The sequence below is a fragment of the Falco punctatus genome (assembly GCF_963210335.1).
Source record: "Falco punctatus genome assembly, chromosome: 1".
Lineage (NCBI taxonomy): Eukaryota > Metazoa > Chordata > Aves > Falconiformes > Falconidae > Falco > Falco punctatus.
The window spans coordinates 69162460-69186794 of record NC_137580.1 but is presented as its reverse complement, the minus strand read 5'-3'; the positions used below and the strand labels follow the sequence as shown (position 1 = coordinate 69186794).

Below are 24335 nucleotides of genomic sequence, written 5' to 3'. Positions count from 1 at the left end.
GGAGGTTCTTTAGTGTTATTTTTAAAATCAAAATAGTTAACAGCTCAACCACAAACTTCCTTAAAAGCATCTGGGAAGCATCCCTAAAATTAATACAAATGCTCAGGAAGATAGGACATACACTGGTGAGATCTGTTGTTTCACCAGTACTACAGATGAAGCATTACTCAGCTTCTATATCGTAACTGCAGAGGAACAACCCACTAGGCTCTACTTTTAAAGTATCTCCTTACAGAAGTAAATAATTGCAGTCAGTGAGGTCCCCAAGTATTTTTTTGTCACAAGGAAATGCTTTTTCATTTGCAACTCCATTTATCAGGATTTGGCCTAGCACACTACACAGCAGAAATGAGAGGAATTAAATCCTCCAAGTGGAATGCTCTAATGAGTAAGACTAAATATTGGACATGTCCTGCAAGCCAGCACTCTAGTACTCTGCTGCAGTATGCTGCACTCTGCAGTCAGACAGCTGTCAAGCAGCGCTCACCTACAGAAGGGAAACAAAATCTGAACCTCAATACTTTTTATAATCCAAAGGAAAGCATCTGTATGCACGATTTCAAATTATTTTTTTAACAGAGAAAAATTTATGTGTAACCCACACTCAAATTCTATTGGAAGTCACCATACTGTCATAACTTTCAAAAATACATAATCAAGGTATTTTTCTTAATTACCTCCATTTTTGCATTTGTCCAACGAGGCACTTCTACAATCATATTAAACAGGATCTAAACCAAAAAAAAAAAAAAAAAACAATGACAGAACTGAAAATAAAATCCACTTGGCAATTAGTATTTCACAAGACAAATTCCATCCTCCATTCAGCAGCAACAAACACCACATCTCTCTGTTCCAGCTGCTTTTAAGTACAATTTGTTTAGTCCTGCATAATGATATTCAGCCTCCCTGGTTCATCCTTTCCCCACACCACTCCTTCAAGAACACGAACAACTACAAGTAGTGGAAATCCACACAATGTGGTTTTATTCCCAAACTGACATTATGCTTCACAAAATGTTCAGGAAGTCCATGAAATGGTTTGCCACAAGGCAGTGGTTCAGTCTACTAGTCAAAGAGGATCAGACATTTCTATAGGACAGAATTAACTTCCCTCAAGCACTGGAAAGGACAATGTTTTGGGTTTCTTCAGGCCCTCTTCTTTTGCCTCATTCATTTTAACAACCCATGCAATTGCAAGAACCACTGACATTTCTGATTCTCAGTCAAATCTGGCTGAAGTGAGGCAAAATGAATCCAAAACCAATGGCAGGAGGAGGACATGGACACCTCATGTCTGCATTAGCCTTCTTCCTACTAGAAACAAAGTGGAAGTTGCTTTAAGGGAGGAGTGGATATAAATCTAAGACATGTAAGCTTTCATACTTTCAGAAGAAAAGTAAGTAATCTACACCCTTCTTACTGAGAAGGTTAAGGTGACATTTCCCAAAAAGAAAAACTCTGTAACTGCTGTAAGGTTTCTTCTGAAGCTGTCAGAGTTAAGCACTACCAAGGAGTATTAATCAAAAGGAGAAACTAGACCAAACCACCCAGCAACGCCTACAGCCTATTTTCTCCTAGATTACCAAAATAACCCCAAAATATCGCATTGCCTGGGACATCTCTCCATAGCCAAAAAAGCCTCATACTGGTATTAAAAACTGCAACAAGTTAAACCAACTGAAGACTTGCACTGACTCTTTAACTACACTGCAATTAAAGCTCCAGCGGACTCTGAAATATTTGTATTTTTGCTCCTTGTATCCTGCAGCTGCAACAAAGAAATATAATTACCAGGGTCAATGCCACAGTCTGATTAAAACTAATTCCAATGGTTCTATGATACTCTCCTCCCAAACAAACCTGAAATGTGGAAAGCAAGAAAACAAAGGAAAATCTCAACGGTCACTCAGCATTTCTCCCACAACATCACAACCTATGCACAATGCCAACACCAAATTCTCAGTAAATTTAAATTAAATTTGCCATCCATACTGTGCCCATACTGCAATCAGTAGCATGTCAGATGGAATCACTTTTCCCCATCAGGTCATAATTAAAAAAAACAAGGGGCGGGGGGGGGGGGGGTGTGTGGAGAAAGAAAAAGAAAGATGTTTTAGATCAGTTTCATAAGGTCCATCTTCTGTACATAAAAAAAGGTTGCAACAGAGAAGTAATCACCAAGAGAGCTCAAATATGTCAATACTAAGGAAGCAGACAGGACAAAGCAACATACATGCAGCAGTAGGGAAGGGAAGAGTTGGAAGAGAGCCAAGTAGTGTCTGCACATGTATCTGGGAAACACTTGGAAAAAAGAATTGCACAGCATGAAAGCCAGTGCTGACAAGAAACTCCTAGGGAACTGCCAAGCAGGTCAAAGAATTGCTCTGACTGGTAGCTACAGGCAGAAAACATACAAACTACTCCTGGAATTATATATGATTTCTTCCCCTCCACCACAATCCTGTATTTTTGTTGTTTAGATGTCACTGTACATTTTCCCAACCATGTCCAATACAACGGCTTCAGCAGCCTCAAAATCTTGGTTTTGAGCTTTAATTGGTCAAGAGTTATTCCAGGTCTTCACCAAAATATTCTCAGGGCTGGACAATAACTGGACGGAAATGAATAGAATGCTGCTCTCAAAAACAAAAAAATAACTTTGATTTAACTCAGCTCTAAGACCAGGCCTTCATAATTTGTGGTATCAGTCAAACGTGAATTGTCAAGAGTCTTAAATGTGACAGCCTGACAGATTAATTTGTATGCAAAAAAATCCCCGAAAGTACTCTCTCTAATGCTAAAATGCCACAAGCATTTACAAGAGATTAATAACTTCATGCAGTGCTTACATTTAAAAAGTTTTATTTATAGGGCAATCACATTTTCACAGTGATGAGACAAGATTCACTGGTGTGGAACACAGAACACATACTAGATAGTCTGACAGATAGAAAGAGAAAAGAAGTATACTCCCCTGTTTTTTTAGGGCTTTTTTCCTCCTCTTTCCTACTTTGTTTCCCTCCTTGCTTAACATCACCCAGGTATTTTTCCACCACTCATTCTCCCAGACCAAGCACCTCTATTCCTTCTGACCACTTGAATGTTCTCCCCCATCCCTTGCTGCAAAACCATCCCTGCCTCAGCTGCAAAAAGAAAAGCAAGTGCCAGACACCACCTGTCTTCACAGATTACCATCTGCATATGCCATTCACTGGTTAGTTTTGAACAGTGAATGCATTTGGTAATTGATATTTTTATCTTTATTTTAAATTAGTAAAACCAAAAATTCCACCTCACCAAAGCCCTAAGTGAACACTTCTACCCCCTCAAGCAAGACTGTTTCAAGAGACCATTTGAGACACCCTCCAGTGACTGAAAAAAGATCTCTCAGGAAAGTTTTTGCTTTGGAAAGTTTACCATTTAACTGCCTTAGTATGGCAGCAGTCAACTGGTCTGCCCCTGAGATTGCTGCTCGCTGTAGTCCAGATTTAATCCAACTCTCCAAGCACCTAACATACAGGGAACTCCACTCCATGGTAGCAGACTGTACAACAGGTCAGATGGAGTAGTTGCTACAGGCTAGCCTCACACCAGCTCTGCTCGCTGATGGTTTCTTCAGAAGGACAGTCTCCTGGAGAGTGCAAGAAAAAAGGAGGAAACAGTTTGCTAGATTCAGAAAAAGGGAGAACTCATGTGCTAGGGGAAGTGACCTAACAGAGCCCAGAAGATTTCCAACCCAGGGTATTACACATACAAAGGTATGACTTTGGGTTAATGTGAACACAATACAGACATTTGTACTTATGCTCTATTATAACTTGAAGAGGTGATGGGGAGAAAAAAATATAAAAAATCCATTTGTTCAACACAGAGAAGTCAAAAATGCACTTCCTCATTCCTAAAAGTGAATATGAAAATCAACAGAAAATGACATTAGAAGGAACAACCAGTATGTCTAAATGATATCTTTTATTTCCTGAGAACAACACTCTAAGTACATTACATGAGAACTCATACAGGATGTAAACAAGTGTTTGCTTTATTTGGGCTTTTTCTTTAACACTGCTTGGCAACTCAGTTGAATACCCTTTTTAATGCATCATGATACCATTTTTGCTGCGATGAGCGAAAACGTCTCTCTTTCACATAAAGAACAGGAACAGGTTTTTGAAATAAGAAAGATCAGAAGATACACAAATACACTTCAACATATTCATACAGCAAGTACTGAGAAAAGCCAGGAAAAACACAGACTCTTGTACCCGGGTAAACTGTGAGTCAGTGTTCTCTCCGCTAAGACTGATGGCCAAAAATAACTGGTACCTCTGGCTGTACAGATTCTTATAGAAGAGAACTCATTTTGATCAGCATTTGTTATTACAAACCTGAGTATCACAGGAGGAAAAAAAAAATTAAACACACTTCTGACACTATTTTTACAACCTGCCTTTCTGGACTCCCATACAGCCCTCTCTGAAACAATTCTTCCTTAGCTAACTTTCCCTCTCTTGTTCAGCTACTTCCTTTCCCAGTCTTCCCAAGATCCCTGGCTGGCCCATTTGAGGAGAGGGTTTTGAATAGGCATGATTTTTGCCCAAGGTTTGCAACTTAACGCTCAACTCTGAAGGTTCAGCTAACTTGAAGTGGAGCAACCAATGAAGAGTGAGGAAAGTGACAAAACAAGATCAAGAGCGGAACAGAAACTCAGTATTATTTCATAAAATGACAAACATCACAACTTTTTAAGGCCTGACTGATATTCACCATCACCCTTGCATGACAGGGAGAAAAGATATGCAAAGCTTACAATTACTTCAGTCATTTTTATAGCAGAGTACTTTAAAAAAAAAAAATCTGAAAGCATCTGTGGCAGCATTTGGGGGCTGCTGACCCTTCTTCACTAAAAAGCTCTGAACTCACAAGACAGAGAAAAGAGAAAGCAGTATCATTCTATTTCTTTTCTGTCTGCTCCTTTGCAATCTTGCAGGGATTCTCATCAGCCATCATGGCAGCATGCACCTGAGGACTAATGAGAATGAAAAAGATGAGCCGCAGTCCAGCAGCAGTGTGAACAAAGAATGATATTTAAAAAGAAAAAAGGGAGAAGGAAAATAACAACTGTCATGAAAGACTCAGAAATAAATGGAGAGGGGCTTGCTTATAAAATGAGTACCCATGTTATAAACATTCCAATGTAACACTTGCTACAAGGTATTTGCCAGTGAAAACAACAAACAGACGCCAGCAACATCTGGAAACCAAATGCATTGTATCTAAATGAGAAGTCAATGGAACTTTTCCAATAAAAATGCCACACAGCAAAAAAGGAATGCTGTGCCCAGCAAAGTGCCCACAGCCTCTTCATAGTGTACTTCCCTCATGTTATAATGAAAAGGGAATCATGAACACAATGTAAGTTTTTACACACAGGTATCCCAAAAGTGGTGTCAGCCATATTCTCTGCTAAACTAGTTACTGGACACACTCACCTGCAGAACTACTCAGCATACAACCATTGCATGAATGAAAACGGAACACTGACTTTCTCAAGTTTAAGGCACCATTTATTTGAGGTTAAGCTTGATCAAATCACCAATACAACTTTCTCTGTAAATCAACTCTACTCCAGATTTTAACTGGACCACTGAATGAAGATTACTAGATTACTTCTGTTCTCAGTATTTGTTAACCCACAAGAACACAAAGCAAGGCTTGCAGCTATTGGACACATCCATGGGAAAAGGCTGGGCAAGTTCAAGCATCAGGATGAAAGCTTCGCTGAAATCTGAAGTTTGCAACACACAAATCCCTGAACATACGTAACAGACACATCACAGCCCAGGTTACATATATCAAAGAAATGTCTAACGTGACCAAAGAAGGTTACAGAGGCTGTAGTTAAGACAGAATACAAATTTGGTACAAAGTTTGCACCTTTACTGCATGGCAAATGATGATACCTTTTCCTTTCTTATGAAACATACTGAGTTTATCATAAGACAACTCTGATGAGGCCCTCTATCAGATCGCCCACTCAGACTGCATGACCATTCTGATGACCCCTCATGTCTCACCTGACTAGTTAATCTATCAGAAGTTTTTGCCTGACAGAAGCAATCCAACTCAGGTCCACAAGGGCATTCCTGCACTCTGCAACCCACAGGAGGCAAGAAAACAAAAGCTGTCTTGTTTCTTTGTATTTTTTTTTTCACATGCTCTTGTGGGTGTCTACAAGTTAGAGGACTCCAATCTCTACATGCTTAGACAGATTCCTTACCAAGACCAACATCTGAAATAAAAATTTGTATTCAAGAACACCTGGGTCCTCTGAATGAGATGACATGTGAAAACTTTAACTAAAGACATATAATGACAAGTAGATTAGAAACTCTTTCACTACAGCAGGGAAGCAACATGTCACATTTGTCTTGAAAACCGTGACCTCTTCAAACCTTCTTCCTGCTAGATATGGAAGACCATATTCAACAATCAGTCTCTGACAGTTTTGACTGTAACCACAGTGGGGACATCCACTGTTTCAGACAGAGATGTGAAACTTTTGATACCTTTCATAGAGATTTACTTGGGCAGGAGTGGATTCAGAGCACTTGCAATGCTTAGAACAAAGCAGAGGTTCAGGTTGCAAGCTGGTAATAATTTTGAGACTGAAGCTGAATATGATTTCTTTCAGTACAGTTTCTCCCTCAGAATAACTTCTCTCTAGTCTTCAAACAGCCAAAAAACATCTGTGAAAGCAAAAAGATCAGTTGAAAACAGTGGCTGCAAAGCTGAATTCAACTAAGATTTGGGAAGGGCTAAAATGTTAGAAGAAATGGCTGCACTACAGAGCACAGTTCATATAGAAACACCACAGTCTTTCCCTTAGAAGTAAAACCCGAGACTGCAAAACAGGTAACAGACATGTACAGTGTGCATTCCCCTATCCCATCAATGTTGAAAGCTGAAACTCCTCTATTTTTGACATTTCTTCTGGCACCAGAATGCCAAGAAAAATTTAAAGTACATTAGACAGATTGAAAAGACTCATGCAGAATTTCTTCATTTTCCATAGCAAAGCTGCCACCTGATGAATACCAGCTCCATATAATTTAACACACACTCTTAAGAGAGCTTGCCCTTGTCCAAAGTAACAAATAACTGCCAGAGTTTAAAAGATGCCACTGTGTTTCCAGGGCAAAAAGAACCACCACCTTTGAATTCTGGCCAAATTCTGTGCTAGGACTGACTAAACACCAGGTATCAATAGCAACCTTTGCATCCTTAAGACAACAGTATGGAATACAGTGCTTCAGAGGTCTTCAGAAATCAGTACCTGGCATTGAATTCCTCATTTTCCCTTTAGCCCCCGATTAAGCTATGCTTTCCCTATATTTAAGAACACACAGGATACATTTCTCACCAGGCCAAGTTGAGAAGAGCTGCGCAATGTAAGAAGAAGCTGCTTTCCTGAATGTAAAGACCCCTCTATTTTCTCTCTTCTCCCCAAATTCCAAAGATCACGATGAAAAAGGGTTTTCTAAATAATCTGCATTCTCACATTTCACCATCTAAGTAAAGACCAAGCACATTGGGAAGCCTACAGCCTGCACATTTATTTGCTTACTACATTAGAAGCCCACTAAGACTGGAACGTACATTTGCCTTTGCTTATTTTCTGTAGTTCTATTAAATCACAGTCCAGAGTGCTCTCATAGGAAGAGTTATGTGGAGCATCTCTGGAGTCTACACTGGCCCAGAAAGCAGGAGCTTCTCAGTCTCGCTGGCATTCCCCCCCATCCCCCTTATTGCTCCATAGGCTGATTCAGGTATCAGAAAAAGGGTACTAGAAACGTGGTTTTCAATAAGCTATCATGCTTCCCACTACACAGACAGATGCAGTTTCGAACAGTTCTAGACGCTGCATTAAACAGACTTTGCATCTTTGCAACCAGTAGGTACTGTCAACAGCATTCATAAGCAGGCAAGAAACAGAATACTTGCAACATGAATTCTTAACTACTGCTCTTGTTGGAAGACAGTGATTTTTGAGAAAGGCTACTGGCATGTACTCTTTCTCCTCAACAATTCACTTTTCAGGCATGATTCTACATCTGCTAAATAGTCCTTAAATGGGCATCAAGCAATAGGAAATCTAAAAAACATTACCTAGGCATTGTAGCCTGAATGAATCACAGGGCAAAGGGAGAGGAAATACATAGTGCAGGATTGCATGGGGACTGCTGTACAGAACCAACAGTGCACCACAACTAGTTGCAAAAACTACAAGAACCCAGACAGAACATTTCTTTCACATAAGATGGGGAGTTACAGTTTTGCAGTATGACAGGCCAAACATATGAGAAGGAAAGATTGGGAAACACATAACGTGGTCTTAAAGCATGGTTTGTTTCATTTTTTCTTTCATTTTCTTCTACTACATTTTAAGTGCTCCTATGCCAGGGAAAGCACTGCAAAAAATGATAGATCTCAGGAAAGACACTTGTATAAACAAAACTTGCTTCACAGAAAAAGCCTGAGCAGATCTGCCATGGTTTTATGGGCTTCTGTTAGGCTTAACTTCAGTCCTGGTTAATGCTGAACCATTAGCAGATGTGATTTTTGTCTCTCTGCTTCCCAGACGAGTACAGAAAACAACATATCCTCAGTTCTAAAGAGCACATACCAAGTCTAATTTCTGCCCTAACATACCTAGGATTTCTGAAGTTCTGTATACATACTGAAGATTACCCACAGTCAGAGCATAATGAATATTTCATTAACAGAGGTTTTATTGCAAATGTTTCTGAATGCAAGAGCAAAAAAGGTAACTTACCTATGCTGCAATCGTCGTAACAAACCTTTCAAAGAGTGGTATAAAAGCATTTGCCTTTGAGAACATCTTGATGAATAAAAGGATGTTGACATTTCTGGCCCATTCAAAGAGGAGAATATTAAATCCCTTTAAGCATTCTCCTCCTAAAAGGCTTGCATTTGAAGATATGTCAACTATATTCAGTGAGAGCAAGTTCACTTTGCAGAATAGCAAAGTGATGTTGGAAAGGAAATAGAGGGAATAGTTTTTAAAAAAAAACCAAAACCCACACAACACTGCAGCAGTACCTCAGTTCCAGTAGTCTTTGACCTCTTTGCAGGAATCTCTTTATCCTATAGGGAAAAAAAGTAGTACAAAACTGCATTAAGAACATTAAAGAGCAATACTGTATTCACATAGATACAGACAACACTAGTTTCCAACGCAATTGAAACATCCCTTTGTGAGCATAAAGGCCTGAACTATAGCTTTTAAAAGTTAAGTACTCAGTTTTGTTTCATTGTGAAGTTATAACCTTCCAGATGTTAACAGAGGAAGATAAAAATGTACAAGGACACATACACTTTCTCCCAGCTACTAAAAAACTTAACCACCAATCTAAATTACCTGTCTTCAACTGATTAAAAACACAGATTTATCCTTCTGTTCAGTTGAAAGAGAGAAAAAACAAAATAAACAAAACCAGCATGTAAAATAAGGCTGGAGATACCCATCGTAAAATGAAGTCCACCAAACTTACTTAAACCAGGGGAGGAAAAGAATATAACATACAACTCCTTACATCCTTCTGTTACAAAGGTGGCAAAATTAACAGGGATCTTCACAATTACTCCCTTTCTTGCTCCCCCCTCAGGTCCCTATATCCTGTGGAATGTTCTTTCCTTGGTTACACACCAAAATGAAAACCTCTCCATACTGATCGGGTATCATTGCACTATAATCTACCCATCCAAACCTCAAACTCTAGATGCAGGGACAGCAATGCCCCCAGGGAACACGTGATGAAAACGCCCATTGCTTTCCCAGCAATAGCACTCACTGAACATAGCAACTTAGAAATGACTCTCTGAATGAAACTTACCTTTCACTGACTAGCATGCTTGGCATCTGCTGATCCAAATGGTTTCATGTGTATTTTTAATCTCTCAGTTTAAATAATTCAGGAGATTATTTCATTAGTTCAGAAGTCTCAATCTGAGCATGTTACAACTGCTGACCTTTCTCACCATTCATATCCTCCAAAGAGACCCAGCAACAAATCAAGAAAGCGGTCAAAACCGTCCCAACTGGTTTGTGTAACAAGCATACCATAATAAGCAAACCTAAGTCTAAACCAAGACTAGTAGCTCCCACCGGTGACACATAAAACAGGCGTTTCATTATTGCTATAATGAAACTCCAGGGAGTGTGGCTAACAAGACGTGAAAGTGCTCAGCTGCACCTCGTGCCTTGTAATTCTCCAAAGGTGCGATTACCACTTCTCTCTTGGGCATTATTGTTGGCTTCCAATTATAATGCTCCTTTTGGGAATTACAGTAGTACAGTGTTAGTTATGTAAGCGCATGCTGTACATCTCCTACTGCATGGAAATGTACACTTTTAATTGCAGATGTAGAAAAATGCCAATTTAAAAAGAGTAATAGTGGACAATTAATTCAAGCACACACAAATGCAAGCCTTAAACACAGAGGAGAATTAACACAAGACACAGTGATGGTTTCCCCCCACTCTCAATCACTTGGAGACCTAAAGAGACATCTAGGCTTGTCTACACAGGGATCATTATGTTTCACTGCAAGTTACTGAACTCAGCAGAGAAAACTCGGTGGAGGAGTTATTGTGTCTATATTACATAAGTAATCTGCCTGGGTTCCAGTGGTCCTTTCCGGTGCTATACATTTGTCTGTTAACTGCTAAAAAAATAAAAATTATTTTTAAAATGGCATTTTCACCTAAAAGATACCAACAAAGCTTATGATTTTGAAGTTAATTGTGTTTCAAGCCATAAATACATACCTCTTTAGATCCAGCAAACAGTGGAATGTCATGAAATGGGGAGATATATTTGCCATCTGTATTCTCTAAAAAAAAAAAAAAAACAAAACAAAGAAGTAGCATTACCAATCTAAAGATGTGCCGTAAGATGTTGGTATTGCTAACCATTATGCATTGCAGAAATTTATGATATGCCACAATTACGCATCAGTTAAGCTTTTGCTGAAGTTTAATTCCAAGGACTAAAAAATAACCTACACATAAGACAAGGAATTTCATTGATTCACAAGTTTTCATTAGAATCAAAATTATTGCTTTAGTATTCAATACCACACTTCTCTTCTGACTACCTGGTAATAAAAGCTGAAACCATGTAAAGATGAGATCTTTTCATTCCCTTTTTTCTTTCTCCCCAGCAATACACAACCATTAAGGGAGAGAAAAATAACAAGGGAACCTCATTTCCATGAATGACCAGTGAATTCACCTGGGTTTCTAGCAATGCTGCCTTTGTGACTTCACTGTATTTCTAATAAACTGAGTTTCATGACCACAAAGAGAAAATCCCCCATCATAGCAGGCCAAAGTCTGATCAAATGAATAAGACAAGGATGGGGCAATTACTCAGGCCCTAGACATGAAACATCATGCCTGGAAACCAGAAGAAAATTACATTTAACTTAATAGGAGCCCAATCTGCACCTCAGCTCTGCTCCCACTGTAGAAAGAAATAAATTTCACTGAAGCAGACGCTTCAGCTTTTCAAATTACTCAATTTTTTCAACGTACTAAAAGCCCAATAACTGCATCAAAACAGAAACATCAACAATATAATGTGCTAACACAAATCCCAAGAAATTCCTCCTCTGCTAGCATCCCTATACACAGTAATGGGAAAAACACACAAGGGACACCATTTAGCTTTGGACTGTACTTTGACCACCTCAGCCAAGAAGAGTAACCGGCAGTTGTTTTTGCAGCTCCTGGAAGCCCCCCCCGACACTCCTCCCAAATAACACAAAGTTTAGTGGTAGGCTGCTTATTCCCAGTGACTTCAGCTGAGTTCTCCCTGAGGACCAAGCACAAGGGAGCTCTGGCAGAGGGTACTGCCGACGCAGCACATGACGCCTCTGCTTCTCTCGCACCGGTGGACGTCAGAATTACCGCCTGTAAGTCACTGGACCAAAAAAACATCGAAAACCACCGCTGGAGAAGCAGCATACAAATAGGCAACATGGTTACCGAAACGCGTGACACCGAGACCGCACACCACCGGCTCCCGCCGGGCGCTCAGGCCTCCTGGCGTGCTGCCCAGGCCCTCCGGGTGCCACTCGCTGCTGCTGGCCCCGCCGGCCCCTCGGGGCTGGAGCCCCGCGGTTTGCGTGCCAGCCTCCCCTCCCCCTGAGGTGACGCTTCTGGAGGGAGGGCTGGCCTGGTCACAGGGACAGGCCATCGTGCTCCCGCTGGGCTGTCACACCTCAGAGGTGAGGTGAGGCAAGGCATGGCTCCCAGGGTCACGGAGCGCTCCGTGGCCTTTGTGCCCAGGCTGCCACACACCGCACCACGGCAGCGCTACGCTCCCGGCGCCCCCAGCCCCCCAGAGGCCTATGCCGGGCTGGGGAAGCGCACGGCTGCGCATACCAGTGCCCAGGACTGGGCAGGCCCAGATTCCTCTCCAAACGCGGATCTGCCAGGAAATCCCCTCACTCTCCACAAAAAAAGCCCCCACTGAGGCTGGAGAGGGGGAGCGCCCAGGTGCGCCGCCTCAGCCAGCCCGAACGGCCTCAGCGGGACCGGGGAGCCGCCGCCTCTCCCACCGTGCACCCGGCGAGGCGGGGAAGGAAGGGATTTATCGAGCCCAGGGGCTGCTACTTACTAAAGTAGAGGCGGTAATCGGGAGAGTTGGGCCGCCCCCGCTGCTCCGTGCCGTAGCGGGCCATGGCGCCGAGGCAGCGGCGCGGCGGCCGCCCCCACCCCCCCGCCGCCGCCGCCAGCAGCCGCACCAGCGCCGGCGGCGCGCGCATGATGGCGGCCGCCGCCTTCCCTCCCCTTCCTGCGGCCGCTGGGCCTGCGCCGCTCAGCGCCGCGCCGGCCTCCTGCCCCGCCTGCCCCCGCCGGGAAGGCTCGCACGGCGGTGAGAGGTGCTGCCGGCCGCCCGGAGGTAGCCCCTGTATCCCCCCTCCTGCCTCACCGGCGAGGAGGGAGAGACACTGCCTCACGCCCGGCCGCGGCTGCCGCCCGAGGGACAACACGACCATTAGTCGCCGTGGCGCAAAATGGCGGCACCGGCGCGCAGGGTCTCGGTTGGGAAGGTGGGTGGGTGAAGGAGGTTCTTCCTGAGGAGGTGACTGGTGCTGGGCAAGGGCGCTGCCGCCTTTCCCCTGCGAGCCCTGGGAGGTGGCTGCGTCCCCTCCTGAGGCCGGGGTCAGCGCCTCAGCAGAAGGAGGAGGCTGCAGGCCCAGGCCTAGCCTCACAGGAGGGCTCCGACGCGTTCGAAAGCAACTTAAAAAGCCCCAACACCTGAGGTGATGGGTGAGCCTGGGCAGGTGGTACCCCAGCTGTACCCACAATGAGGTATTTTCAGGCCACTCGCACTGACAAAAGCGTGGATGCAAACCTTACCTGAGGATAACAACTTCCCTAGGGAGGGAAGCGTTTAGTTCTTGGCACACACAGCTTGATGTCACCCAAACCAGTCTGTGTCTGCAGCACTTACGGGCAGGGTATTTGCATGGGTGCCCAATGGTAGATACATTTTTATATTGCACCCTGGTGATACTTAGATTCTCATCTGTATTCAGGTTATGCTGGTATTAAAGCTTATTACCCCAACATGTGATCTGATTCTTTTGAATTCTCTTTTCATTGATCCTTGAGGAGGATTTTATATTAATTTCATCAGTCGATACAGTGGTAGTTCTTGGAGTAGTGCTTCTTATTTGTAGATCTTTCAAAAATTCCTGAAAAGGGGCAGATACCACTATTTGCATTTGATTGATGGAGAAACTGAGGCAGAACAAGTTTTGTTGCTGTCACCACTCTTAAATCCCATACAAATCATCTTGTGTATTCACCTCTAATGGTGGTCTATATCAGCTTTGAATCTTAACTCTGATTTGAATTACCCTGAAAGATTTCTGCGGGATAAATCCATGCTACCCTGATTATTTTATATAGTATTTTAAATGTTATTGGGAATTACTTATTTGCAGCAGAAAGGCTAAGTCAATCTCTTCCATCAGATTTAAACAGCGTATAGCTTCTTCCATTTATTTGTCCCTTCTACTGATTCATAGATCAGGTTTCAAAAACATCAGGATTGTCTGTCTGCCTGTGCAGTAAGGACCCAGCATTATTTTACACCAGAGTGGGAGATTTTCATGGAGGCCTCAGTCACTGTTCCCCCGTGCACTTTGAAATGTGTTATTTGCTGCTCTGGATCTTAGAGGGAGCTGTGTTCTAGCAGGTGGATTTTCCATTACAATGAAGGCTCCGAGGAGGGGAAAAAAAAAAGAAAAAAAAAAGCTATAGTCTTCTCAGATTTGTGCCACAACTTGCTGTATTTGTCAGAACAGACTTATCTCCAGGAGACCAGAGAGACTATTTTGCAGGCCCATTACCCACCTCTGCAGAAGCTGCAAAATAGCAGTTAGTATTTTACCAGAGGAGTTTACGTGTTTCTTCACTGATTTCACCAAACGCAAGGTTTTCAGGGGTAACCTCCTCAGCTGGACGTGTTAGGGTGAAATTCTTCATGTACGGTTTCTGTTTGATATTCTCAATTTTTTAAAGTTTGTCAAGGGGGCAAATAATCTGTTTTTTCATGTGGAATAATCAAAAATATTTTTTTTATTATAAAAAAATCTATTCTGTGCTTTCTTTGAATAGGCCTGCTGCTGGAACAGGCATGGTTAAAAACAAACGTACCATAGGACTAGCCTTGCACCTCTGCCTAGTTCTAAGGAACTTGGATTTCATTTATGGAAGGTCAGAGCCTTTGAAAGTCACTTACTGAGCACACACAGAGTATTTTTACACTTGCAAAGTTGGCAGTTGGGTGTAAGGTTATTCTAGAAGGAGTCCAATGTATATTTATTTCCCTATACAAGCTGAGAAGTGAAATATACTGCTGTGGCCAGGAGTCCCTGGGAGATGCACAAAGTCTGAGCACATAGTTCTCCATTACCTTGTGTTGTGACTGTGGTCTTATCTAAAGCTTTCTCATCTGTAATAGGAAATCAGCTGTGAAACACTTGGAATTTATGAAATATAAACGAGTTTCTGTGCAGACACTTTTTAGATGCATAAACAGATACCATCGTGTTACCTAGCAAGTGTGAATGATACAGCAGAAAAACATACAGAAACCCTGTTAATACTGCCAGAGCAGAGAACATGATGTTTTAGTACTCTGTGGTATCCAAAATTCTCTTATTACTGCAGAAATAACAACAACAACAACAATAATAATAATAAAGCTCTAAATAGGTGTGAATGTATTTCTCAATATTATGCATTACAGAGATTATGACAGAAATATGCACAGTACTCCTCAAGACCAGCTTCCTGGTTAGAATAAATTTACCTAACATTCTTGAATCTTGGAAACAAATTCATGTTTTGGCTCCAGTATCTGCCTTAAGCAAATTCTCCAGAATTACCAAGGCTTTTACTGCCAAGGTATTATTTCACCTCTTTTTATTCCTAAGCATTTTACATCCAGCTCCTTGAAGTATCATTCCAACTGGGCCAGCAAAAGGCATGTACAGGACTGATTGACCTTGAAACAGCTCCCACTGAAAGACAATGAAAATATTGCTATTTATTTCAATGGAATTAGAATCAGGTCCCTAAGACTTAAGTAGGACTTACATGGTACTTAGGTTTTATGCTTGCCCTCTGCACCAGGATGAAGCTCATTCCAGCAGAATGTCACTGGAGTATAGCAAAAACTCAGCAGCAGTATAATCACCTAAGCCTGAAGGACATCCTTACTTTAAAAGTTTGTATTCTGCAGTGTACATTTACATTTATTTTATATCTTTTTTAATATATGTATCTACACACACATATATAAAATATCATTTTGCCAATGAAAATGCTGTGCAAATTAAATGCAGAAAACATTACATTATATTTTTTTTTTAAAAAGTTTCCTTCTCTCCTGAATGAAAGTCTTTTTCATCTTTTCAGCTAATAAGGCTTTGAAGAATTTCATTACTACCACTTTGTGCTATTTCAGTACATTTGCTCTTGACTGGTGATCACATCATTATCATTAAATTTTGCTGTAATATAACTTCTGTCTCTGTGGCTTATAAGACCATTAATCTGAAGGAATCAATTCTTGCTAGCCCCTGTTTTGCTGCTACCTGTGTGCAAAAGGCCAGCAGTCACAGACAGCTGTCCTCCGGGTCTGGCTGCCTCAGTGGAACAGGTCACTGCCTGCACTTGCTTGCCAGTGCTCGCTCGTTCAGCCGTCACCACCTCACCGATGTGCCAATGGATCAGCTCGCATCAGTGCTCCCTAGTTCAGACCAAGCCAAGTAAGGCTAGCTGAGGCATTTTAGGGACAGTGGGCTAAGTTAGGCTGCTTTTCAGCTGAAGCAAGTTAAGGAGCATGAAAAACTCCTTCTGCAGATCTTTGCACTGTCAGTCTGCAGCTGGAGGAGGGTGCCGAGTCGTTGGAGTCAGTAGTAACCTCTTTCACTGGCACAGCTGGATTTGGGAGAGGATGTCTATGTGCAGCCTACTCACACACACATATTTGCATTTTACGCACTGATGAACGCCTCATATCAGCAAAAGACTACATCATCTAACTAAAAGGAACAAATTGTGTATTTCAGAATTAGGTTTATTGGGTTATGTTACTTTCCACCTCAATATGGATAAAGACAGAGGCTCTTGTCCCAAAGAAGCTAAATACCTTGTGAATCCTTTTTTGTAGTGGTGAATTCACTTCAGTAACCTATTGCTTTAAAAAGACTGATACTCTGTATATATGAAAAATTAATTTTTAGTCATAATATTCACTGTCAGGTATAGGAAGATGTCAAGTTTGCACCCTGGTTTTTTTCTGAATAAATTGTTTCCCTGAGCTGTTAGTTTTGGTTTTAACCATGCTCCCTGTAATGTATATTAGGATTCACTTGCCAGATTAATTTCACTGGACCTCTGTCTACAAGGTGATTTTTTTTTAAGACTTTTGTAGTTGTTACTCCAAAGCAACTTCCCCATCACAAAACAGAAATCACTGAATAGTCTTCTTTCCTGTTCATTCTTTCATTCGTTCTTTCATATACATGCACATACACAAAAAGAGAGAAAAAAAAAAACATTCCAGTTCAGCTGTAAAAATACTGTCTGGAAACATGAAGTTTTAGTACAAAGCTGCAAATCTATAATCGCTCAAAATAGGGACCTAGAAGGAAAATCTCTCCTATTGCTTGTGATAGTCTTTTTTAGGCTCAATTCCCATCCTGATTTGTAAATTGCCAAGACGGAAGGTTCTCAAAGAACACCACAGAAAATATTTCATCTTTGGTAATTTCTACCCCCCCCCCCCCCCTATTTTACATTGAAACATAACAATAATGAAGATTCATCTTCCTGTCCTTTTATCTGTGCCTCGCTCATTTGCTTGTCTTTCCTCATTAGCTTTGATATCATAGTGCCATCTACTTGATCAACAGAGTCAGGTTATTTTCCTTAGAAAATAACTGTGTGGCTGTAACCCTAAAGAAATCAAAGGGCTGCTTGGTTTCTTGGTGAGTTCCCCTCCCCTCCACACCTCCTAGCCCTCTCAAAGCAGCACTGCCCTTAGGTGTGCCCCTTTGGGAGCTGGGACCGACACAAAGCCCCTGCCGGACGGTGACAGACCCACTGGCGCTGCAAGGACAATTCAAGCCCTGCTGACCCTTCTCTCAGCATCCCCTCTCCAGCAGGTGCTTCGTTTTGAGAGCTGGGTCCCTCTCTGTAGGCAGAAAACACGTCAGCCTTTTGTATGTGTAAGCTGGGGCAGAGGCTTTGTTCAGAGCAAGAAAGCATCACAGCAGTCGATGGAGGTGGATTGCATAGCCTGATAGGTGGAGCCATCCCTTCTGAAAAATACCCACAGCCTAGCCCGAGCCCCAGCAGGCATATGCTTTATTAATTTGTCCTACAGATATTTAGACAAGAAACACTATAGACAGGGCTAAAAGAAATTACTGCTGTGCACGTACTTCTGAAGACCTGTTTCTCTACAGGAATCACCAGTCTGGCAAGATCAAGAGAAGGACTGAAGGTGACACTGCCACACTAAATAACTTTTCACCAACAAGACAGGCTTTTTTCTCTTTTTGTACTATTGAAAGGTGCTTAAGGGTTTTTTTCTAGGTATATTTCAAAGTAATTTTGATTCATTCATTGTGAAAAATCAATGTGTAGACTCCAGTTTTACCTGTCCTTAAGCCTTCCCTTTTTATTGCTTTTATCCTCACCCGTCACTCTGTTCTTATCTTACCAGTATAGCTGCAAACAGGTAGAGCGTACATAGTAGCAACTTCCCAGTGCTCAAAGTTCTCAGTGGGCCTTACACGTGATTGTTCTTATCAAAGCCTCAACTTTTTGTCCCCCAGAAGGTGTTTTTGCTATGACTTGTGTGTATGGGCAGTGACAGGAGTTACGGCTTTGCTTTTATGTGCACCTAGGCTTCCTTGTACGGTGGTGGGGAGCTATAGAGACATCCACACTCTGCTGTCGTGCTCTACCTGCAAGGAGGGTAGGACAGCTTACTGCAGCAGTGCCACGGTACCTTTCTGCTTCTCCACTGCCTGCTGAGTATAACCTTTTCATGTGGGCAAAATTGGCGCTGGTTGGTAAAGTCACTCTGCAGCTGTGTGTTGAGACTCTCTTTGCACTTGGTGGCTGTGCTGGCTATTGCAGTGAGCAAATTTGAGGACTGCAGGGTGGTGTCATTGCCACAGGACTCCAACAGTGGTCTGTGCCTCCACCGAAAGGGAACAGTCATGGCAGTCAACCCACACCAGCATTTTTCATATATGCTGTGGGATACTAAGTTATAAAGAAATCTGTAACAGCTGTAAAGTAGTTCAAGAAAACAAATAACTGTTTGCTTACTTAATGGCCTTTGGTCTTGGGGACGCTCCCGGTTTGTTTATAGCTCAGGACTGAGATAAAGGTTAGCATTGACTGTACAACAATAAGCTCTTATATGTGTCTAATACAGTTGCTTGGGAACACAATGCCAATATTTTTCATATTGACACCAGCACCTGTTCTGTCTCTAAAGCAGGGTGGCTTCCGTGCAAATGTGAGTGCTATGTGAGTGCTCTCATCAACTGGATTCCAGTTTGCTTTGTAGAATTAAATGAGCACAACACAGCACGGTTAAAGAGATTTTAACACTAATTGTAAAAAGAGTATTTTGTCCGCATTGTGCCAAATATTCCCTCTTGTCTTAATGGATTAGTGACCCTGACACTGTTTGACCATCAGTTGTTACTGGGGCCAGAAGGGAGCAGGAGTAATTTGGAAACTGAGAGAGGCTGCAAGTATTGTGAGTGGCAGGTGAAGTTACGTACTTCACATGGCAGTTCTGACTGTGCTTTCTCTGGCGTTCTGTTATAATCCAGGTAAAATACAGTAAACTGTAGGAAGAGTTTATAGGGGTATCTCACTTAAATATGCATCTGATTGTTTTTTACGTATTCCTCCTGCTGACTGCACTGGCACAGCCCACTAGTGTAAAACGATTGTTGGATTTAAGGATGGATAAACCGGGATGTATCTCAAACCACTCTCCCTCCAGAGGGAATAGGGAAGCCACTGGTCCTGAGTGCGTCCCCCTCACTTGGAGTATTACAGAAGACATGCTATTTTCAGATTTTGGCATGCTGAGTGGCACAGAGGAGACACTTTCGGGTTGCAGAAAGTGCTCATCTACATTTCCAAACTGCGGTGTAAGCTAGCTCTGGGCTCCTGGCTGCCTCACAAGTAGCGATACCGGCTGAAGCCCGGTAAACCACTGCAAGTACAAAAGCAGCAGCGAGCCACAGCTGGCTTTCCCCACAAGCGTTCCCTTGCTGAACGAACACATACCTTTTCACACCCTGTGACTGAGTTGAGGAGGAAGAGGAAGACTTTCGCATGTGTCGTTGTCGCTGACATGTCGCTGACATGTCGCTGTCGTAATAAACACCTGAGCAAACTTTACTCTATCCTGTCTTGGCTGTAACTCTGCATATGTGGCACAGAGCCTACAAAGCTAAGTATTTTATAAAGTTTGTTCTTCCACCTCCACCCAGCCAAAATATATTCCCCATTTGTCCCTAAACATCTTCATTTAAATAAATACAATGAAATCTCATAAATGATGGGACCTGTGTCTTCTGAAAAGCATGACACTGTAAAATCCTGGCTGAGGGAAATACCTTCTCCAGGCAATGCTGGCTAAAGCAACCATCAGCCCTGCCCCCAGCTGCTCACTTGTGCCCCTGCATCATCCCCTGCCTCACGATGCCACAACTGCTCGCCCGTAGCTTCATGACGAACTAAACAGGAGCACAGATCCAGATGGAAAATAGCCCAGGGGAAAGTGGGGAGGGAGAGAGTTTTCAGGCAGATCAGTTCCTCCATCTTAAATGCGGGTGTTTATGCCCTGCAGCAATAGGGGGAACAAAATTATCCAGGGAAGGTGGTGACTGTTTAAACCAGTTTTACCACCCTCACTGAATGCCAAGCCATTACTTCTAAAAAACCACCCCTCAGGAAGTCCCCTATGTAGGGAAATGGGGGAGTTGATTTCCCTCAACTCCCCTCAACCCCCAGCTTAATCTGTTTACTTGTTGCTGGGGCTTTGAGGCTTGTCACAAGTGTGTCACCGGTCTGTCCCTCTGTACGCCTCTCCCTGCTGTCACCACTGCTCTGCCTTTCAAGGAACTTTTGTGGCCTGACTTGCAAAACAAAATGTTTCTTAGGGAATATCAAAGACGAGGTGAGATGTAACACATGGATTGCCTACGTAATATGTGACTTCTCTGTGCGAGCACAAAGTCTTCCCAGTATTCCCCTCGCTGCTTTTTTCCTCTGCCAGGCTGTGCTTGGGCTGGACACTTTGTGCAGCACTGGCACGGTGCTGCAATTTGACGTAGTAGATTGCTTAATAGTTTCGTAACCTTTTCCTTTCACTGCTGGGTAGAAACGAGGGGCTTTGATTGAGAGGTTGCATCACAGGACCTTCTAAGAAGCCTTTTTTAAGACTTTTAAAGGAAAAATAAAAGTTGGAAACAAGGTTACACTACTACATTGCATCCACGTTTGGTTTTCACTATGTAGTCCTTCGGGGATACAGCATGGCAATGCTAAAGCAATACGCTCCTGCCAGCATATGTCAGAGGGACATTAGTTGTGTCCCCTGGCAGATGCTGTGGCAATGAGAGTGCGTGAGACTGACATCGATTAGGCTGCACCACGGGGCTCCCGCCAGGTTTGGTAGGGCAGCGAGGGCCGCAGGGGGTGGGTATCACAGCAGCGGCAGTGATTGCTACTGATGGCTGTTGGGGCTCTTCCCAGGGTAAGTCTGGTCCAAGCTTAGATGCCAGCAGCTCCTGCTGTTTTAACATGAGCTTGATTAGACCGGCGCTACGGAGGAGCACTAGACAGTGCATGTGTGCCAGAGGCCATCGCTAACAGACAGGGTAATAAGATCTCTTCCAGGGGCCTATCCAGAGGTATTTCAGTGTCCGCATCCTCGGCCACCAGAGCAAGGTGATCAGTTATGACAGGCTCCACAGGTCCCTGGCAGGCTTTCGTGTCGCCTCCGTGTGTAGCATAAAGCAGGACAGAACGGGCTTTGAGTCAGCTCCACACTGCTTCCCATCGCCCAGAGCTGTTTGCCTTTCCTTCTCGGCCTATTTTTGCATCATCCTGGGGGATCGGTCCCCCTTCCCTTCCAACCTGTAGATCAGGAGTTTCCAGCCCGAGGGCTGCACCTCCCAGTGAGGTCGGGAGCCTGGCAGAGCAATTCGATACACGAGCTGGGGTCCCCAGCGGGCTGCTGGTCTGGCACTTGCCCTGGGGCAGGAGAAGGCGCCAGGGTCCGGGGGTGGCTGCCCTCCCTTGCCCTTCGCCTTGCCCCCTGCTCCCCCGCCGCCCCGGGATGCGGCTCCGTGTCGGGGTGCCGGCGGGGTGCGGAGCGTGCCCTGCGCAGGGAACGGGGCCGGGGGCGGCTGCGGCTCGGGCTGGCCCTGGAACCGGCCCGCCAGGCAGGCTTGCACACGGGGCAGGTGAATGCAAACACTGCCCGGGGCGTCAGCTTCCCGGGGGTGGAGCTGCTCCGGCACAGGTGGCAGGGCTGAGCCCGGGGCCCTGCAGAGCCCGGGGTGCCCCGCTCCAAAACCAAGCCCAGAGCAACCAGCCTTCGCAAGGGCAGCAAGTTCACCTCCCTAAAAATCAACCTATTGCCCCCTCCCCCGCCACTGCCACCGCCAAGCAAGGCTGGCCGTGACGAGCATGGAGTGTCCGGGGAAGGAAGGCGCGGGGGGCAGGAGGAGGAATTTGGCGTTGCTGAGGAGCAAGCTGTACGTGGGGGAGAGGAGGAGGACGACAGAGCCCGTGGTGGAGAGCACCGCTGCTGCCGGGGACCACGGCACCTTGAGGAGGAGTCAGTCTGACAGGACAGAGTACAGCCACAAATTACAAGGTACGGGGGAAGCTTGCTTGGTGCCCTCCTACTAGGGATGCTCTGTGCTGGGCTTGTATCCTGAACGCCTCCAGGCTGCAGCCTCGGGAGAAAGAAGGGAACGGCAGTCTCTGCCCCCATGCGCTCACAGTTCGAGTGAGCAATTGCCCCCTCTCGCCTTCAGCCCCCACTTCCAGGCTGTGAGATGTTTCCCTTAATTTTTCTAAATAATGTCATGTAGGCACGACACAAAATGCAATCTGAGGTGTTGGTGTGTTCCTGAAAAATGCATATGCAACCGGGTTTCTTCTCTTTCGTCACCAGAATGCATTTGCAACGCAAACAGTAATGTGAAAATACAGTGGCTCTATCCTATCTGTCTTTGGCGGTTGTGTCAGGTGGGGTATATGCTAAGTAATTAGAAGCATCAAGGGCAGTTTTTCAGTTAAAAATACCAGGTTCTATAATGTGTTTATCCACTGCTCAGATTGTACAAACCTGCACTGAAGTATGTCCAAATACATGTTTTGACGGATATGCTGATTCAAATGATACCTTTAAGGAGAGGGTTTCTTTTCAAATAACCAAACTGCATCTGGACCAGAAATTGGCAAAGTGTGTCAGTATTGGCCCTGTTAATCAAAACTTAAATGTGATGCCACAAATTGAGACACAGCATGAAGAATGTTTATGGCTGTTTCTGGGAGTCCTCTGGAACACAAGCTGATGAATTTCTGTGGGTTTCCAGGGTGTTGAGCAACAGGGTCCCATCACAAATACAGGGTTTGAGTATTACTATAACATAAGCTTGTGTTACTTGTAGTGATATAACTGCCTAGTGACAGTCACTCTTGTGGCAATAATCCTTTATGGGGAAATAAAATAGGAAAATACTTTGGGTGCTGTATAATGGTTCTGGTGCACTTAATTAGGAAATAACATTCCTTCAGAGAGACAATAAAAGCAGAAAGTAAAATAATAAACCTGAAAATAATAGGATTTCTATGAGGGCTGCATATGCTGAGAACAACAGAGCAGTTCATCGATTATGCTGTTCCCTCCTTATGATAGCTAATCAATAAGATGAAAAATTTTCAGTTAAGTCAGGCACATGCTGCAGGGATCTGGCAGGGGTGTTTCAGGGTACAAGCACAGATCATTATGGCTGGGCATGCAAGCTCCTGGCACATGTCCCACCAAAACAGCAGTTTTTTACTCATGAAGGCGGTCACCCAGGTCAGGTCAAGGTTATCAGAGCGATATCCAGCAAAAAGTGTGAGATCTTTCTGCCCCGTGTCAGCTGTATTTGTACTATGAACGCCTCCTGTTTAAAATCTGGAGCAAAGGAGGCGGGGAAGCCAAGGTAGTCATGGCAGAGCATGAGGTTATGTTTATGGCAGTGGTCCAAGGAGACAGTAAATCCAGCTTTACAGCTCCTGCCACCGGCTGAGACTGCCATGGCCACTTATTGCAAAGCACTGGTCTGCTATCAGCTCACTCTGCTTGCTCGTGTTTGCCCAAGGAAAACAGTGATGGGTTAACAAGGTACCTGCAGGCTTTATATTGGATTAGAAGTTGCCTGCCCTCAGAGTGAAAATACAAAGTCGGTAGAAATTCCTGTGAAGTGTATTTACAGTTGCAAAAGAAAGAAATGTCTTGTGTGCCGAGGCTTGATCTGGATCAAATTTTGCTGAGCTAGATGTGCCTGAATCTGATAATGATCACGGATCCCAGTGCTAGTGTGCTACCTGCCAGCACTGATGATGCGCTATGATTGTATGCCTTTATGTTCTTCATTTTTCTCACTAGCCCTTGGAT

The 24335-nt window shown here is 43.7% G+C and overlaps 2 protein-coding genes across 5 annotated transcripts in view; one reads left to right on the top strand and one right to left on the bottom strand.

Annotated features, from left to right (window-relative positions):
* PPA2 (inorganic pyrophosphatase 2) overlaps positions 1–14566 on the bottom strand; it is a 37828-nt gene extending 23262 nt beyond the window's left edge. Inside the window, exons 1-5 of one of the 4 annotated variants that reach the window (XR_013925784.1) lie at positions 12708–14566; positions 10853–10917; positions 9106–9168; positions 1795–1863; positions 678–731 (exon numbers count right to left, since the gene is read on the bottom strand). Coding sequence is in view for 3 of the 4 variants with exons in the window: in XM_080374054.1 (XP_080230180.1) it covers positions 678–731; positions 9124–9168; positions 10853–10917; positions 12708–13089 (546 nt within the window). In the remaining variant the exon portion in view is untranslated. Of the gene's footprint in view, positions 1–677; positions 732–1794; positions 1864–9105; positions 9169–10852; positions 10918–12073; positions 12300–12707 lie in introns of those variants that run through there. The other 3 variants (XM_080374055.1, XM_080374054.1, XM_080374056.1) reach the window with 3 other exon arrangements.
* A 5459-nt stretch (positions 14567–20025) lies between these two features.
* ARHGEF38 (Rho guanine nucleotide exchange factor 38) overlaps positions 20026–24335 on the top strand; it is a 38879-nt gene continuing 34569 nt past the window's right edge. Inside the window, exon 1 of the mRNA XM_080374080.1 lies at positions 20026–22538. Within this exon, the coding sequence (XP_080230206.1) occupies positions 22349–22538 (190 nt within the window). The 5' untranslated portion in view covers positions 20026–22348. The remainder of the gene's footprint in view (positions 22539–24335) is intronic.